Source organism: Dermacentor silvarum, chromosome 4 (assembly GCF_013339745.2).
Source record: "Dermacentor silvarum isolate Dsil-2018 chromosome 4, BIME_Dsil_1.4, whole genome shotgun sequence".
NCBI lineage: Eukaryota > Metazoa > Arthropoda > Arachnida > Ixodida > Ixodidae > Dermacentor > Dermacentor silvarum.
In genome coordinates, this window is record NC_051157.2 from 38,586,126 (window position 1) to 38,604,365 (window position 18,240).

The 18,240-nt window shown below is 44.0% G+C and overlaps 1 protein-coding gene across 1 annotated transcript in view; it reads right to left on the bottom strand.

The window, feature by feature from the left end:
- Positions 1-327: 327 nt before the first annotated feature.
- The window catches only part of LOC119449815 (structural maintenance of chromosomes protein 3-like), a 42,366-nt gene continuing 24,453 nt past the window's right edge, over positions 328-18,240 (bottom strand). The window contains exons 15-19 of the mRNA XM_037713085.2: positions 15,797-15,955; positions 8,630-8,680; positions 7,410-7,584; positions 4,172-4,275; positions 328-1,025 (exon numbers count right to left, since the gene is read on the bottom strand). Of these exons, the coding sequence (XP_037569013.1) occupies positions 957-1,025; positions 4,172-4,275; positions 7,410-7,584; positions 8,630-8,680; positions 15,797-15,955 (558 nt within the window). The 3' untranslated portion in view covers positions 328-956. The remainder of the gene's footprint in view (positions 1,026-4,171; positions 4,276-7,409; positions 7,585-8,629; positions 8,681-15,796; positions 15,956-18,240) is intronic.

Genomic DNA, 18,240 nt, shown 5'->3' on the forward strand with positions numbered 1-18,240 from the left:
CAGTGAAATAACATACCAAGCTGCCTTTACCGCTCGTGCTTGATTTTTGTTGCACTCATTTAACTAATTCATTAGATGTGTAATCAGAAAGCGGCACCAAACTTGATAGGCTCAATGTGCAGCTATTTCTTTGCCAGCAGCATGCAGTAGAATCATCATAGTCTAGTGGCTGCTATAAATGGATCAATGTACTGTTTACCAGGCAATTCTAAAGCTAAAGGAACGTTTTGCTAGCTAGAGCAGTTGAAATCTAGTTCTGGCTATATACTTTGAATTCCATGTAAACAACACATTCTCATGTCGTACTCAAGAAAATGAAGACTTGCAAACAATTTTTTTATTGGGAAAGCATACCCATTGGGTAGTTGTCAGAAACAATTAAAATGCTAACAATAAACAAATATATATTGAAAAGCATACCCACTGGGTAGTTGTCAGAAACAATTAAAATGCGAACAATGAACAAATATATATTGGAAAGCATACCCACTGGGTAGTTGTCAGAAAAAATGCTAACAATATCATTGCCAGAAAATGCTACCAATAAACTAAAATATATAACGCTTTTGCAAAATATGAACAAACAACAGAAAAAAATAAATATAAGTACCTAAAGAAGCATGAAAAAGGTCCTGCAATTAGTGCAGTCGTCCAAAATGTGCCACTAAATATTTCTATGAAATAAATAAGAAGTTGAATAGCAACATAGACAAACATGCTGGAAAGCTCTCTGATGTGTCATTAAAGAATAAGATAAATATATGTATATATGCTCCTTACAGAGCATGCACTATGTCATACCTGCCACAACATAGATGGCGACACAAAAAAAGCAAGGCACAAAGCTTATGTGAAGGCATAGACAGCTGAAAAGAGAGTAGTGATGGCAGATCAACAAGTACCAACAAAGATGACTAGAATGTGACTATCTGATCGATGCATGCTTTGGGTGACTTTCAAAAGGCTTGTGTGGCCTGGACTATACGCAGGGCTTCCTGTTGTGTTGTTTCTGTGATGCTGCTGGTCTGAAACATATCGAGGCAAGGATGCACCATTGTGAGTATAAAAATATATTACCATACTCTACACAAATATAACAGCTTTATTGTGTGTGTGATTACCAGGTTGGAAAAACACCTCATGTTTGCAACACTGTTGTGGATTGCACATCACCAGTGCAACCAGTTGTGTGTGCTACAGGTGGATTTGGGTTATTTGCTTTTCTCCAAGTAATTTGTTAACTTGCCCAGTCACTTGTCACAGTTACTCAGGCTTGTCGGCATCCGAGCCGTTTTAATTTAAAAAAAAGGCAGTTATGGCCATATTAATTGCCCTGTTGTCCGGACTGAAGTCGTTTTTAGATCTGCAACCCTTGTCAAAGAGAATAAGGAGACACCCATTAGATACAGCCATAACGTTTTAGGAAAATGCAGCATTGTAATAGATGACAACAACCACTTTGACTCACATCAGCCATCTTTAAAAACATGTATCGTTACAAAAAATATCATCAAAATATGTACAAAGTGCATCTTTAATTCAGGCGAGCCAGATATCCAGTCTCATTTCTTGGATGAAATGTATTTCATGTCGGGCTGTCTTTGAACAAACCAGTTTGCTTATTTGAGCTTGCTTTAAGTGGGCAATCTGCTTATCGGCCTAGGTCAACTGCTAGTCATGCTGCACTAAACAAGTTATGCCCATGACCGATTGCATAAGGAATTGTTGGTTCATGTTATAATCATATTATTTAAATGGAAACTAAGGTTTTAAAAAGTGCTCCCACACATAATATTCATGCAAATATACCACATAACAGCATTCACACCTACTGCCAACACGTGCCAAAATGTATAAAAAATAAACATAGAGCGTGAGCATGCAGACAACTTGTGTTAAACTAGGAAGATATGAAAAACTGGCTCAAGTTATCCAAAGTAAGAGATGCCTTTAGCACACATGATCACCTTTAGGGGTACTTCTGAAGATAATCATATCATAAGGTGGGTTGAAATAATCAATGTCGAAGTAACAGGTCATCTGCATGGGGAATAAAGTTCTTAGCAAAAGCATGTACTATCTGGCTGTCTGTTTTGCTTGATGTGGTGGAACTGAACTCATAGTCATCATAACCTTTCTTTACTTCTGTTAATTTAAAACAATAAAGTAACAGAATGAGCACCAAGGAAATGGAAACACAGTCTGGGATGGCAGCAGATTATGTGGTGCGGTGAGATTACAAAGTTTCGACTGATGCAAGACACGGGCAATAGAAGGTAGCCGCAGCCTTCGTCCTGCAGTGGACATAAAATATAGAGTGATGTTGATGATGCCTTCATCCCACGGTGGACTACTGGTTACCTGTTCTATGCATTACATGACCCATTACATGACCTGCTGAGCTCCAATCCTTTCTCTTAACCCTGCTTTAACTATATTTATTGGCTATACTCGGCTGCTCTTTCATCTATGCTGTTGTTTCCCTGACTCTCAACTTTGTTCTTATCATTTTTGTTCCATTCCTCCTTGCAGGGTCCTTCGCTTCCACTCAATGTTCTTTATTATCAGTGTTCACCGAGTGTCAGCCTGATTAGGGTTAGTACTGCTTCTATAGTGCACTGATTATGCACATTTCTTTCAAAGCACAACGACAAGCTGCCAGTTGGGACTTGGGAGTGCCATATTCACTCCAACCCATTTTTGTTTATCTGGAAATTTCTGTTTTCATAATCTGAGTCCCCTATGACTATTTTGCCTACCGTAAAATTCCGAGCAAGCGCCCCCCCTCAAGCAAGTCGAAATTACCGGCGAAGTTAGGGGGGCGCTATCCCGGAACGGCACCAAAATTCAAGATGGCAACGACAAAATTTTCCCGCCAAAAAAAAAAAGCGCAGTGGGAATGGCATTAAAATTTTATTTAACATGAACTTTATTAAGCCAAACATTTGTTAGTGGTGTTCATCACTCTCAAAACCACCGAAAGAACTACAGAAAGACCGCATAGACGCTGCACCAATGCGTCTCCACGACCGGCGAAACGAACATTGGTTATGCAGCTTCTATTCCAGGCAAAATTATGTCCGCTAGAGTAAAGTGACGCGTAATGTTCACTTTATTAAAAACCATGTCCACGGTGAAACGTTTAGCACTAATGAGAGTTCCGATACAAGTCAAGCTCAGCTGCAGTGCATGGCTACCGACGGTGGACAGCGAACTGCGGCTCGGCCATGCTCGCATCGCGGCTGGTGGCGCCACAAATATCAGCATGTTTTCTTCATCGTGTGAAATAATTGAGAGGAGAGGGTAAAGCAGCAACAATGGTAACAAAACATTGCTGCTTGGGAGCATCGGCGGTTCGTTCTGAAGCGCCATCTGCTACAGATTCGAAGTGAACTGGAAAAGGCCTATAGTGATGATATCGGTGGCGAGTGATTAGCAGCGGTGAAGCTGCCGGGGACGCTAGAGCGTAGCCGCGACCACTCCTCTGTCGCCGAGTGGTCACGTCGCTGTGCCACAGGGAAATCCTCTCTGTGCCGTGTGAGAGGCAGATCTCGCCGTCGGCCGGCAGTCCGTGAACTACAGACCGCCAGCTGCAGTTTGCCCCGATGCGCACGTGCGCCCACTTGGGTGCCCGGGTACGACCATGATTCGATGAAATGGCTCATCAGGGCACCCCGATGCGCACCGGTGCAATTTGCCAAATTTTCCATTATTTTCGTGGACTGGATGTGGCAGGCCAGTGTTGGTGCGGAGCGAGGGGAGGGGGGGGGGGGGCGCTTTCCCGGAACGGCGTGGAAATTTGAAATTAGCAGTGCAGTTAGGGGGGCTCTTGCACGGGTGGGGGAGCTTGCCTGGAATTTTACGGTAGTACTATCGTACAGCTTTAAGAAGAATTGAATTGTGCATTTTCTAAAAATTATTTTTACATCCATGCATTCGTGTTTTCTTTATGCACATGTACTATGTGATTTGTTTTAATAGATTACACTACTGTCCTAAGTGCTATAGCTGTACACAAGACAAAGTCCTTTACCGAGCTGAGTGACTTTTCACTTGCATTTCCCAACAGCAAAATATTTTGGTGTTGAACTATAAGTTACCAACCCACTCACCACCAACAGAAACACTGCACCGATAATGTGTGAGGAGCTCAGGAGAAAGGGCTACTTACTCCTTCACGATGGGTGACTTTGAAAATTTTGCCTTTCATCGTGAGCTCAGGCCTGAAGGTTGTGCAGATAAACTGGCTTTGGGAGCTCAGCTCCTCAAGGATGTCTGCACACAGAGGGGAAAAAAAAGGCACTTAATTGTAATGAAATAGGAAGTCTGGAAGAGAAAAATATGGCAGACTTCGGCAATTTCTCCTGCTCTGAACTTATTTAATTTGACAGCAGCATTCTCCCGCAGTGAAGACAATAATGTTGGTTTTGTTTCCTGCTTTTTCCTCAAATAATTGTGCTCACCCAATACAGGAGAATGACAAGGAAGCCAGCGGTTAAAGGGCTATTGAATGGGGGGTAGGGGCTTGCTGTCAAAGAATAATGTACTGTTTTAAAGACCCTCACCAAACCCAATTGAAAATTTTGTTCGTACAGTGAAAGTTGTAGGGCGCTGTCTAGGGAACGATTTGCCATAAGAATTTTTCAGGATGGCGCATTATTAGAGAAGATAGTAAAAATTGAAATGTTGTGATGCCAAATGCTGCCAAGAGGTGCACTTCACTGCCAACATAGACACTCCTTCCTTCTGCCTTGACTAGCGTCCGCAAGTGTCATTCCTTTCTTGCCTCCCAAACTATAGCTGCTATACTACATATAGAGCCATCCGTGGGTGCTGCCATGTTTGGTCACGTGGTCACGCGTCCATTGCTTGCCTCAGCTGCCTCCGTGTTTACAATGCAAGCGCATGACGCCCATGCGGCGCAGCTAACCTCCGTTTTGACAGATAAAATCGACGGTGACTGTGTGGACGACACGAAGCTTTGGCCACAGCTTTAGAGGACATGCAAGTGCTTTCAGAGCTCATTATGCCTTGTCCAAACAGCACGAGCATTGTATAGGGTGCTTGTACTGAAAGCGAGGCTAGAAATGTATTCCAAGCTCTCCAAACTTTCCGCTTATGAATTAAATCAGGATCAGCGCACTCTTCGTTCTTTATTTGGCAAACATTTTGAATCAGCGGCTTGTCATGTTTCTGTCTCAGTGAAGTTCCTCGGTGCGGCCACTATCCGATTGTTTATTTTGAGGCTTGCGGCTGTGCTCTGTTGCGATAGATTTGTTCTTGCTGCGCACAAAGCTTGGAATGTAAATGTTCAGTACTTTGTGGTAGCTTGTAGCCAGGCCCGTAGCCAGGGAGCCCTAGGTAAGTGGCTCTGCTCTACTTCCTTTTGTAACGAGCGGTATACTCACTCTTAATTGCTGACGTTTTGGAGTTGAAGTCTTTTCTTTGGAGTTTAGCTATACAGCGCTGGCGGATGAATGATCTTTTTTTATCCTCGAGGAAAGCAGTGCATCGCGAAGGGCCGGCAACACAGGCTGTCCTTTTGTAGCAGCGATGACACAGGTCGATTCCATTCCTTGATATGTGAGTCACCATTTCTGCAGCTAACTACCGCACACGTCTTCCCTCTATCGTTACACATTTTTCAGCATGAGTTGGGCACAGTGCGTTAGCGAACACCCAGTTGCATTTCCGACAGCGTATCGCACAGTAGCAGGGCAAAAGCAGTAATAGTTTCGTATTTGTGGGCACATTCACTGAGGCAACGTGTGGCGCGCGGCCGAAAGTGCCATCTCGTTCCTATAGAGTAAACTGCTCCGCGAAAAGAGTCAATAGCCTTAGAGGTTGATCTCTGCTATTGCAGGAAGCTGTAGCTGGGGCTTGGATTTGAACAGGGTGGTGTCTACATTGCAGTGGCGGCCTCAGGGGGGCGGGGTTGTAACCCCCCCCCTGAGGCCGAGTTAACCCCCACTTTTATTCAACCCCTTTTCTTTCCTTGTGCCTTTGAGTACTGCAACTAAGATGTAAGACGCGCAATTGTCTGCACACTCGCAAAAAGCACATTTTTTGACAATTTCCCGTGAAGAAATCGAAATTAGTGCTGTTTAGATGGTATTGGCAAACTGTCAACCCCCCCTGGCAGAGATCCTGGGTGCGCTACTGCTACATTGCACCCCTCAGCAACAGCTCCCCTAAATTAAGGGAAACAAATCTCGAAGGTTGTGCTTTTGTGTACCACAGGTGCCAGGAGTGATTGCAGATGTCACGCCATGACTGCCATGTTTTGAACATCAGCTATTGCAGCGCTGTGTCTATGTGTAGAGAGAGAGAGAAAAGGCAGGGAGGTTAGCCAGAGGAGAGTTTCCGGTTTGCTACCCTGCACTCACTGGGGTGGGGGATATAAAGGGTGGAAGGAGGGCAAAGAGATATATTGAAGACAATAACACATCACTCTAACAAGACTTAAGGCCCATTCACACTTGCGACTAGACGAGGTCGCGCGACCAATTGCGACTGGCGACCAGAAAACTACTCAAGACGAACGATGTTCACACTTACAAATGCGACCGACGAGTCGCTAAACCGAAATGTATCACGATATGCCGTTCACGTCTGCTTGAAATGTCATCGCCGCGTAAAATAAGCGTCAGCGTATACGGACGTCCTGTTCCTTCGCATCTGATTGGTTCAGCTGTTCTGCGACTGCGGTCGCGCGACTGAAAAATTGAGCAGTGAGCGACTCGCCCGAAATGGTCGCATTTCGAGAAAAGCGACCATTTGCGACTACTTGCGACTGGTCGCTTTGCGACCAACTTGGTCGCGCGACCTCGCCTAGTCGCAAGTGTGAATGGGCCCTTAATATTTACCTTTACGGTGTGTTTGATACAGTTCAGCCACCGGAGCTGTTGCACGGTCTTCAGGCATGTCACGAGAAGAATGATGCTTTATATCTTTTTCTGTCCTTAACTGTATTGTGGATTCATCTCTGTTCAGACTATCACAGAGATTTTTTAATGAGATCTCAATGTTTAATGTTCCAAAACAACACTGGGACTATGAAAGACGCCGTAGTGGAGAGCTCTGGATTATTGTGACCACCCGGGGTTTTTAGACCTTAAGCCCACAAACGTTTTTTTTTTTTTTTTTTTTTTGCATTTCACCCCTGGGGAGATGCCGCTGTTTAGGGTCAAATCCTCAACCTCGTGCTCAGTATAATACCCACTGAGCCACCATGACGATTCATGACCAAATTCTGCAACTATGCTTTGCATGGCCAGCTTTTGAAATCGCCACATCTGAGAGCAGGCAGCTTTGATGCGATTTACAAAGAAGCAACGTTAGCATGATGAAAGCCAAACTGTAAGTGTCACTGAGGCCACAATATGAGAAAACGGGAATGGTGCAGTTACCAGCAAGACACTGCCGATGCTGTGCATCTAAGCAGGCGTCCACTTCGTCGAAGATGTAGAAAGGTGCAGGATCGCACTTCTGGAGGGCCAGAATGAAACACAGGGCCACCACAGTCTGCTGGCCCCCAGACAAGCACTCCACAGACTGGAGAATGTGGTGCGAGCTGAAGGATGCCTGTTGCGAAAGCAAAGAACCATTGAGTATAAAGAAACATCCCAACAATCTGTAAACTACCGCAAGTTTCACATCTTGACACTTTCACCAAGTCATCCTTCCCTGTTTATGAAGACCGAGGCGAAGATTCGGTTTGTATTGCATCATCACAACAGGTCACATTTTGCTTATGCTGAGGAAACTCATTAGCTAACAGTTCAGGTACCTCTGTTAATTTCTTATAGATTCAGTGCACTTCTGGCAAACGCAAACTGTGATAAAATCTTGCACCACTTAAAAGCTATTCCCAATAGTGTTTAGGTGCTGAGAAGGCTCAGGGCAAAAATTTACACTCAAAATGTTGTGATTGGGTGCTTCACAGACAGTTATTAAAAATTAATGTTTCTCATATCGAAACTGACAAGAAGCATCAGTGCTTCTTTAAAAAAAGATATATTAAACCAATTTAGCAAATGCATAGCTCTTTCAACCAGAAACTGCTTGTTCATTTGCAGGAGGAATGAAAAAAAGTGCTTTAAGCATGTTTGCATAAGATCTGATGACAGCAGCCGGTGTATACTAGTATCAAGAATTGAACATGACAATGTGAAACCACCAAGGCTGCTTGCAGAATATCACACTACCATGTTATAAAGCTCATACCAATAACCAGCGTGGCTGCAACACCACATTTTCTACCTAAGCTAACCTAACCAAACTTAACTTTGAGCACATGACATTTATACTTGCATTCTTTTTCTGCATTATCTTTCTGCAGTAGCTTTCAGCGAATGCTCCTCAGAAATGCAATTCTAAATGAGGATGTCTTTGTTTCCAACAACAGTGGTTTTCTATATACTATCTAAATGGTCGGAGAAGCCAAGAGTTCGAAGTGCCAAACAAAATGGAAATGAATGAAGGTATATGTACATGTAACACCATATATTTGTGCCTTCCTCCTCGTCCACCACATTCAGTGTATTTGCTTCAAACTCTTGCTTATTATTACAATTAAAAAAAAAAAAAAACTTGCGGTGAACACTCAAAACAAAAGAATCACTGCTACCTGAAACTCAATGCCTGTGCATGTCCGCTGCCTCTCAGGTTGGTCCTGTCCCTGCAAAAGACAAAGCAAACGCTACTTAGCTCAAATTCTGACATTAAAGGTTTCTTAAAGAAGCGGCATGCTTTATTTTCTTTATAGAAGATACTATGTAATGCTGTGGTGGGGCTTTTATCTATTCTGTGCTAGTTAAAAATATGTGGATAGTGATTCAGTGAACGTAGCTTCCTCATTACCGCTTCTGATAAGCATATTTTGCACGATTTCTTGCATGCAAAGTGCATTAATTGGAAACTGCAGCCCTGAAATAGACAAGCAAAATTTTCATATGCACCGCTGTTCACCTTACAAAAACGCAAAAACACCTCTACACTAGCTGTTACAAAGATAAACAAAGGCACTGAAAGAGTCTTATTGATAAAGGCTGCCTTCCAAGTACTGCCAATATATAAGGCAGCATTGAAAAGTAACAACTGCACCTGTATAAACTTTTTTTCTGCATCCTAACAGATGAGAAGCAGTTCACTACTCATCAAAGTAGTTCCTCCGTATTTCACGCACATCCCAATGGGCCATGAAAATCCGGTGGACATCTGAATTATGTCCAGACGTCTACGTCCAGAGTCAATTATCCCCAGGATTACCCAGGGACGTTGTGTTCCAGTTATTTTGAACATCCTTTTTTAAAAATATCCTAAGGACATCTGCACTGAATTTTATGCGGACATCATGCTTCAGACGACACAGGGACATCCATGGGGCATCATCTATTTGATTATTTCTCAACAGTTTCTGCACTGCGTATATGGTGCAAGCGACATCTGCAATGGACATTGCATAAGTCTCGATCGTGAATTCGCAGCATTTTTTGTGGCAAAATTGCACGCTTCCACAAGAAAAGCAAAATAACAATACCCACAGTTCAATAAGAGCCCCGAATTTGCAACCTCGTACGTTGCTGCAAAACTTTCAATAACTGTGTTCCTGTGAATGTCCGATGGATATACTGAAAAGGCCCAAGTGCATAATTTTGCATGTCCCTGTAACGTCTGGTTCTGGCAGCCATCGGATGTTCGACGGAGTGCCAATTTTCTTGCACATAAGTGTCCTATGAACGTCCGTAGTAAATCCAATAGATTTCTGTGGATCTCCGATGGACATCCATATGTCCAAAACTGGCAGATCAATGGATGTCCACCAGACTTTCATTGCTCATTGGGATGCACCGATGCATCACCAGCACGTAGACGGACTTGGAGAAAGTTTTGTGGCCGATTTCAAAGCGAGGTGTTCTCAAATTATCACCTGTATGGCACTTCATATCAGTGAGAGCTGCTTTGAAAAGTCCACATATTGTCAGCGCCTAATACACACTGGCAGCTGTGTTGTGAGCCATTTGTTTCACTTGTCTCTAAATCTGAACACCTGCACCCTGTTTTCCTCTCCCCTTCACTGCATTAATGTGTGAACTTCAAAAATAACCTTGTTCAACAACTGATTGTCACAATAAACATGGAGTGCCATTTCCATGCTCCACCACGTGCATACCTGCGAACTTGAGAACTTTAAGATTTGTAAATATCCCGCAGACATGACTATAAAAGGGGGAGGGCGAATAGCACAAAACTTAAAAAAAAAATAGTTTACCCTGAGCACAGAACTACTGTCAGATACTATGCAATTTATTAACAATGGTTTACCTTTAGGTGCACCATACAAGCAACAGCAGCAGCGAACTTGGAACAGCAGAGACTGAAGAGCAATGCACAGTGGCTTTTTCAGCGACATTGCTATAGCCGATTTTGACCGTTTCAGGAACTTGTCTGAATAAACTTGCTCAAAACAAGTACCCTCTGTGTTCTGTCACCAGCATCTAAAAGTGTCGTTGGAGACCAAAGAGCGACATTTCTTTTTTTGCATACGGAACTTATTTTAGGTGCGAAGCACCTTATGCACCCGGGCTGTCGGCGCCTCCTGTCATAATCGTCGTCGTAGTTACAGTAAGAAAGCGGCTCTCGCGTTCATCATTTTTGTCATCTTCCACAGCTGGCCGCATTGAAGCAAGCGGTTCGTGCTCGCGCTCGGCATGCGCTCGTGCCACTGTTCCCGCGTTCGTCGTCGTCTTCGACAGCTGGCTGCGTTGCCGCTCATCATTCCAGCATAGAATTTCACTTCTGTCATCGTCATGGGGAGGCCGCATTTACAGGGTTATGAGCCATTGCTTATGGCAGTATGAGCCCATTATAGTGGTGCATCACTGCATGTTTTGCACCTCCCTAGGTTTCACGTTAGTGGAGCTGCATTTCGCTCAATGGGTCATTTTTCATAATACTTGATCCAATACTTGTAAAATCGTAAAACTAGACCAAATTCATAAACTGTACGGAAATTCGGGAAAGCTGGCAGGTATGCATATGTACGAGGTGTCTTCAAAAAGAAACCGAACTTTTGAAATAGCGTGCCAACCGGCAGAGGGAGCGCGCTGCGGCTACTGAGCGCATGTAGCGGTAGGTATAGACAACAAACTGCCATTTACCGCGTTTCGCTCTGACCGTTAGTTGGCGAGCTACAGCCGCTGAAGTAAGCACATGAACAAGCTGTTCTTCGGATTGATGCCAAAGTGACAATGAAGGAATTGCAAGAACAGCGTGTGTGTGTGAAGTTCTGCTACAAACTTGAGAAAACTTTCACAGAGACATTTCAGTTGCTTAGCCAAGCATACGGGGAGGACTGTATGAGTCGCACGCAGTGCTATGATTGGTTCAAGTGTTTTGAAGACGGAAGAATGTTGGTCGGTGACGATCCCAAGCCTGGACGACCTTCCACATCCACAGATGATGACCACGTCAAGAGAGTTCAAACTGTGATTCGTGAAAATCGTCGTTTGACTGTTCGAGAAGTCGCTGATGAAGTGGGTATCAGTGTAGGATCATGTCATGAAATTTTGAGTGACAAACTTGGGATGCGTTGCGTCAGTGCAAAATTTGTGCCACGTTTGTTGACTGACGAGCAGAAGCAGACCCGTGTTGAAATCAGCCAGGAACTGCTCGCCACTGCCAATGACGATGAAAACTTTCTTAAAGAACATCATAACAGGCGATGAGACATACGTTTATGGCTATGATGTTGAAACGAAAGTGCAGTTATCGCAGTGGGTGGCCAAAGGTTCTCCTCGTCGAAAAAAAGCACGTATGAGTCGGTCAAAAATGAAGGTGATGTTGGTTGTGTTTTTTGACTGCAAAGGCATTGTCCATCAGGAATTTGTGCCACATGGTCAGACGGTAAACAAAGAAGTTTACCAGGGAATCTTAGCACTTTTGAGAGATTTTGTGTGCAGTAAGAGGCCTGAATTGTGGGAAATCAGGCTTGGATGTTGCATCATGACAATGCCCCGGCTCACGCGTCGCTCCTTGTCGGCAGCTACATAGTGAAACACCACACTCTCCGGACCTAGCCCCCGCAGACTTTTTTCTATTTCCCAAGCTGAAAACCACCTTGAAAGGACGTCGTTTCCAAACTGTAGAGGAGATCCAGGACAATGCGAGAAGAGACCTGTGTGCCATTCCAGAAAGTGTGTTCCAGGAGGCTTTCCAAAAATGGAAGATGGGAAGAGTGCATTGCCCGTAAGGAGGATGTACTTTGAAGGGGAGAGCACTTAAAATGTTGTACCATAAGCAGTAAAGGTCTTATAGCAAAAGTTTGGTTTCTTTTTGAACACACCTCGTATATGTATATGTCACTGTTTGTTGGCTTCTTATGATATCATTAATAAAAATTACATAGCGGGGGCTCGAATCTGGCAACATTGGTGCCTTCAAGTAGCATATGTGGGTTTACTGACCAGTTGCCTTCACCCAAAAAGATCACGTACTCGTGACGCCTGCGGCAGAAAGGATGTTCCACATCCGCCGCCTAGGTTTGTGAGTGGTGGCGCTGGCTAACACTCCCAGGGTTAATAGGTGACCCGTAAAAGAGCGCGGGCTTCTGGGATGCGCCGTCTGCTCGTTGTTTCCGGTTCGAGGAAGCGCAGCCGCCGCCACCGCTTCGCCGGTGAAGTCTATTGATCCGCTTGCAGTTCGGCTTTGTCACACTCGAAGATATTACCCGGTTGCAGGCGCCTAGCAAAACCATGGTCGGCTGTTCAGCCGTTGGCTGCTCAAATTCAAGCGTTAAAGGTGAACTCATGTAACTACGGCCTTGCAGCGTCCGTTGCTGAGTCAGCTGTGCACAAGCATCAGAGGCATGGCTGCCACTTCCAAAACTGAGTCATCAGTGAACAAAAAGAAAATGAATGTACAGTGGCACTTGTCAGGCGGCGATGAGCTGTGTAAGGGCCGACACGGAATGATTCCTCCATGATATTTGTTTCTCTAACATTGACTCAAGCAACAATAACTATTTCAGTACTCGCATGCACATATAGAGGTATTATGAAACATGGCTTTAGGGCACAAACTTAAACTGGGCACAGCGAGATACATACATAATACTCGTAACCAATTAGCCCACATTAGCACCTTGAACACAGATAGAGGTAATGCGCAGCCGTAATATGTCGGCGATACGGCCATTTCCCCATCTTGTTGACAAAAAAAGCGAAAACTCCTAACAACGTTCCACTGGAAATGAACCTCGATTTTCGACCAAAAATGCCGTTGACAGCGCGCAGTTTTCAAACATTTTCAGCACTTCATTTTCTAATTACGCTAGCTGCACCGTTACTGACGATATCGGTTGCAGCGACGATCACAGGACAGTATTTATCAGGCTACTATAGCCATAACCTCAGCACCCGATTTTCTAAGTAATGCTTCTATACGCTTGATAAATTATCGGATAAAGATAGCTTTTTCGTCTGTCTGACTGACCCGCAGGCAGAGCAGTCAGTGACGGTGCGTCCAAGCAGCGGCAAATGTCGTAGAGCTAAACCTGTCAAAAACAAAAAAGGCTGCCGAAACGAGAACCAGAGTTCGTTTATGAATAAAAGCGTATCCTTGCCTTTCTTGGCTTGTCATCGTGGCGACCAAAGTGAGCTGAAACCTAGAATGAGCTGCATGAATGGTACGACATTGCTGGACGACAAAGCGGACGGTAAGCTTCGCATGACTGACAGTTGAAACCGCGTAAAAAAAGCCGGCAGATCCCACGCCCTGTGGGAATCGATGTTATGCGAAACAGTGTGCGGGGAGCCTACTAAGCTAACAAAAGGACCATGACAGCACCAAGACATAGGCGGCTCTTTCATGACCTACATGACACGCATGTCACGACATTCATGTCATGAGTCCTCAGGAGTCCCTTTAGCTACACCTAAGAGACCTTAGGGCGAAAGCCTTAGTCATACTCGTGAGTATGATTTCTACCAACATCCTTTAGTGTTTCCTTCACTTAGTACCCACGTCCGAACCCATTTCAGTGTTTTTCAGTGTTAATAATTTTTTCGCTGAGTCATGCTCATGACTATTACTTCTACCAGCATCCTGTAGTGTTTCCTTCACTTAGTACCCATGTCCGAACCCATTTGAGTTTTTGAGTGTTAAACTTTTTCGCTGGGTCATTGTCATGACCTACATGACATGCATGTCATGACATTTTTGTCATGACCTATCACATATGTTTGTCATATACTCTTGCCATAGTATGCCAATTTTGGTACATACCAAGTTAACGAAACGACCATGAGAGCACAAAGTCGTAGGCGGCTAGATAGATACGGTCAAAGTAGCAAATGTTCGCCAAGAAATGCTTCGCATTTAAAACACGTGGGCCGGGCATGCCGCCATTGTCGCCGCGTCATCCGTCGAACCGGAAGCTGCTAGCAGATGGCGCGCCCCACAATTCCCTGCGATTTCTCGTTTTACGGGTCACCTATTCTAGTTGTAAGACATAAATACCCCAGAAAGTGGATGGGAAAATGGCGCCGTGGTAGCTCAATGGTGAGAGCATCGCACGTGTAATGCAAAGACGCGGGTTCATTTCCCACCTGCGGCCAGTCGTTCTTTCATCCATTTTCATTTATTTATCATTTCCTTAATTGTAAGTACAAGCAATTTCCCTTATTTTGTCCTTGGTGTCACTGTTTGTTGGCTTCTTATAATATATATATATATATATATATATACATATATTATATATACCGGAATACTCAAAAAGTATACACTACTTACACTGGAAATCAATATGTGTAGTTGACAAATTAACACAATTTCACTAATTAACTTTTCAACTAATTATTTTAGTGCACACACTGCATTACATGAATTGAAGCCAGTGCATGATTTCACAAGGCACTCCCACTTGGAACAAATTTTGAAATTAGTACCAGTTTTGAGTTAAGCGCAGTCAATCTTTCTATAAAAATGCACTGTTGTTCCATTTACTTTTTTGACAAAATGCTTTTTTTAAGCATTGAAGCTCAAAAGTTACTGGAACACCAACGCACTTCGTCACAAACTTTGGGAAAGCATATCTCGAAATTGGTGCCATCCTCAGAATTTGTTCCAAGTGGATATGAATTTAAATGTCACGGGCTACAATTCGTATATTTCAACATGTGCTTAAAGCAATTAGCTTAAAAGTTAATTAGCAAAGTTTGTTAATTAGTGAAATACTCACTTTCACTTTTTGTGCAAATGTCTGTCTTGGATAGTAATTTAGCTCATTTAGTAGAATTGTGCTACATGTCATAGGTGATTTTTTAAAATTCTGTTAACGATAAAATAACATCATATACATATCAAATGAAATATCAAAACAATTAAGAAACAAAATAAAGCCACCAGCAAACAAATACTATAAACTGATATTGTATCGGCTCTTGCATTTTTTGTTTTGTTATGAAAGTAGAACACAGTGGAACCTCGTTGATACAATCTTCACGGGAACCGGAAAATGGAGCGTATCATCCGAAAATTGTATCTTCCAACATATTATCCAACCATATCGTATTATCGGGGCCAAAAAAAAAAAAAAAGTATTATCCCCAAAAACGTATTGCGCAGAATTGTATCAACGAGGTTCCACTGTACTCATTAAAATAAAGCATGACCAACCAAATTTTATATTTACTTTGTTATATCCTATAATTCGTTATATCCATGTTCGTTATATTGAGGTTTCACTTATGAGCTTTAGTCACAGTACAGCAATGAGTCATTTCTGGATACTCACTTGATCATTTCCATTTTCAGTGTTGATCACCACCTTTGCATGGCCATGAGGCTCAAATCTCTTGAAGAAGTCCACAAAGTGTTTGCATACTTGTTTCAGGGTAAATTCAATGTTGCCAAACTGTAGCTCCTTCTGGTTGTCCGTCATTTCTGCCGCTTTCTGCAGCAAGAACAATATTCAGTCAAACACCTTTACAACGAAGTGATTGGGATCAACAAAATCCTTCTTTATACAGGGCACTTTGTTGTTAAGATTTCCCATGGTACTGCCACTTCCAACAGAGCAGGCTAAACACTTTCAAGAAGAGGAAATCATTATTTAACATCAATTCAAGAGATATACATAGTGAAAGAAGTTGCAAATTTTCTTCTGTGCAATTCATCCAATGGAGTGTGTGGCTGTAGTCGACCTTATCAGACTGATGTTCATGGCACGCTCCGTAGCAATTCGTGGGAGCGATGTAAGGTAGAGCTGCAGAGCGTCAAATGCCACTGTTGCACCTCATGTCAAAATTCTTGGTTCATCTGCGGGGTATTCATCACTGCTGCCTCTGCCGTTCTTCACCTTCTTCTCGTCAATGATGGCTTTCATGTTGTTGTCGATCATCAGTTCCGAGCAGGTCATCATGTTGATGTGATCGATATGATGACCCCACCCTAACAATCGTTGCGGTGGTGAAGGGGGGCTACCATACCTACTACAAAGCCCGGACTCCTTTGCAAAGTGTTGTGGTGTGAACTGGCGCTCCCTATGTGCACTTCAGCTTAACGATGGCTACAGAAGGCATTGGTGGCGCTATTACGTGGATTCATTGCGCATTCAATCAGCCATTGGCAATGGCTAAATTCCTATGTTGTACAGGCAAATTCGTTGTAGTCATCTTTGGCGTTGAGGTATTCACAATACATTTGAAACATAGAAGGAATCTGTTGCAATAGTATTGAGGCTTGGGCTAGTTGGTACATACATACAGTGTAGACCGCTTATAACGTAAGTCGCCGGAGTCGTGAATATCTGCACTATAAGCAGTACCGCACTATAACCAAAACAACGATTTTCAAGCCCTGCACGTATGCAAAACATGTAGACCAAACAGCCGCGTGTATCTGAGAATCGAAGCGTGCGACTGGGAGTTTTGCATCCGTTTAAATTTACGAACGTTGAAAGGTTAATGTCCAAGTACCCACGATCTTCGCATGAAGCGGACAAAGTAATAATTTAAGAAAGAATGTCACAGTTTCGCCTGAAAGGCGAAGCATCAATTGCGATAGCAAATTAGTAGAGAGCTATACGGAGCAGGGATAGTTTTATCGGCTGCATAAACTTGACACATTCGCTTACTAACTGAATTAACAAGCGTGGTGTCAACGCGCACAAGCAGACATGAATAGACTCGATGACCGCAGACAACCACTGTCAAAACGCGGGCGTGGGGAAGCGCGGCTGCCGTAGCGAGCGAAAGTTTGTGCGGTCTATCGCTTCAACGGAAACTCAGTGGCATAAGCACAGCGCATACAAAGGTCAGAGCCATGTGGAGATCGCTTTCAAGATACGGTGCGCGCGACAACACCGACAGCCGGCACAGGTGCAAAGTACGAGAACGCATTTGTTGGCAAAGTAGAAGCCGCTCCTCCCCCCCCCCTCCCTCCCTCCCTCCCGCGCTGCCTTCCCGCTTTGCTCCTTTCGCGTGGGAGATTGGGTCGCCAGTTACCCTTGCGCCCAGTTGCAAGATACGCATTTGGTGCCGCAGCACAGAGTCGCCCCCCCCCCCCCCCGCCCCCTCCCTCCCTCCCATACCCCCACGGCCTTTCGCACGATGGAAGTTGCGTTTGCTCTCCGCTGTGCGTTCGCTCTCCGTGAAGGCGCGTGTCCCCTGCGCGCTTTCACTCGCACGTACGGCACGTGGTGACGATTTTATCGCCCTTGGACTCATGCTCCACGTCTCATGCTCCTCCTCCACATCGCCCTCGTTGATCTCCTCTCCCATCGGTGGGCTCACCTCGTAGAGAATCGTGCTCGCTACCACCCTTGTCGGCAAGATTTTCCCGCGGAAGCCGCATTATAATCAGTATTTCATCTCACGCGGCTGCACTGTAAGTGGTATGCGTATACATGGAGTTCTATGGGAGGGTTAACGGGAGTCGGAAAAGGCAGCGTTGTAGCCAGTTCTGCACTATAAACGGTTACGTTATAAGTGGTCTATAGTGTATATAGTTATAATAGATGTAATGGCACGAAAAAGACATGAGCACTAAGAGACATCTGGTGCTTGTGGTGTAAGTTATGTGCGTGCTCATTTTTTTTTTTTCTTTCCCAAGCCATTGCGTAGGAATTCAACTGGGACATAACTTTTCATTATCCATGGCATTTCATTGTAGAGGCGTTCATTTAGAAGCATTCAACTAAAGGTAATGGCTGCTCACAACAAATTGCAGAATGCTCAA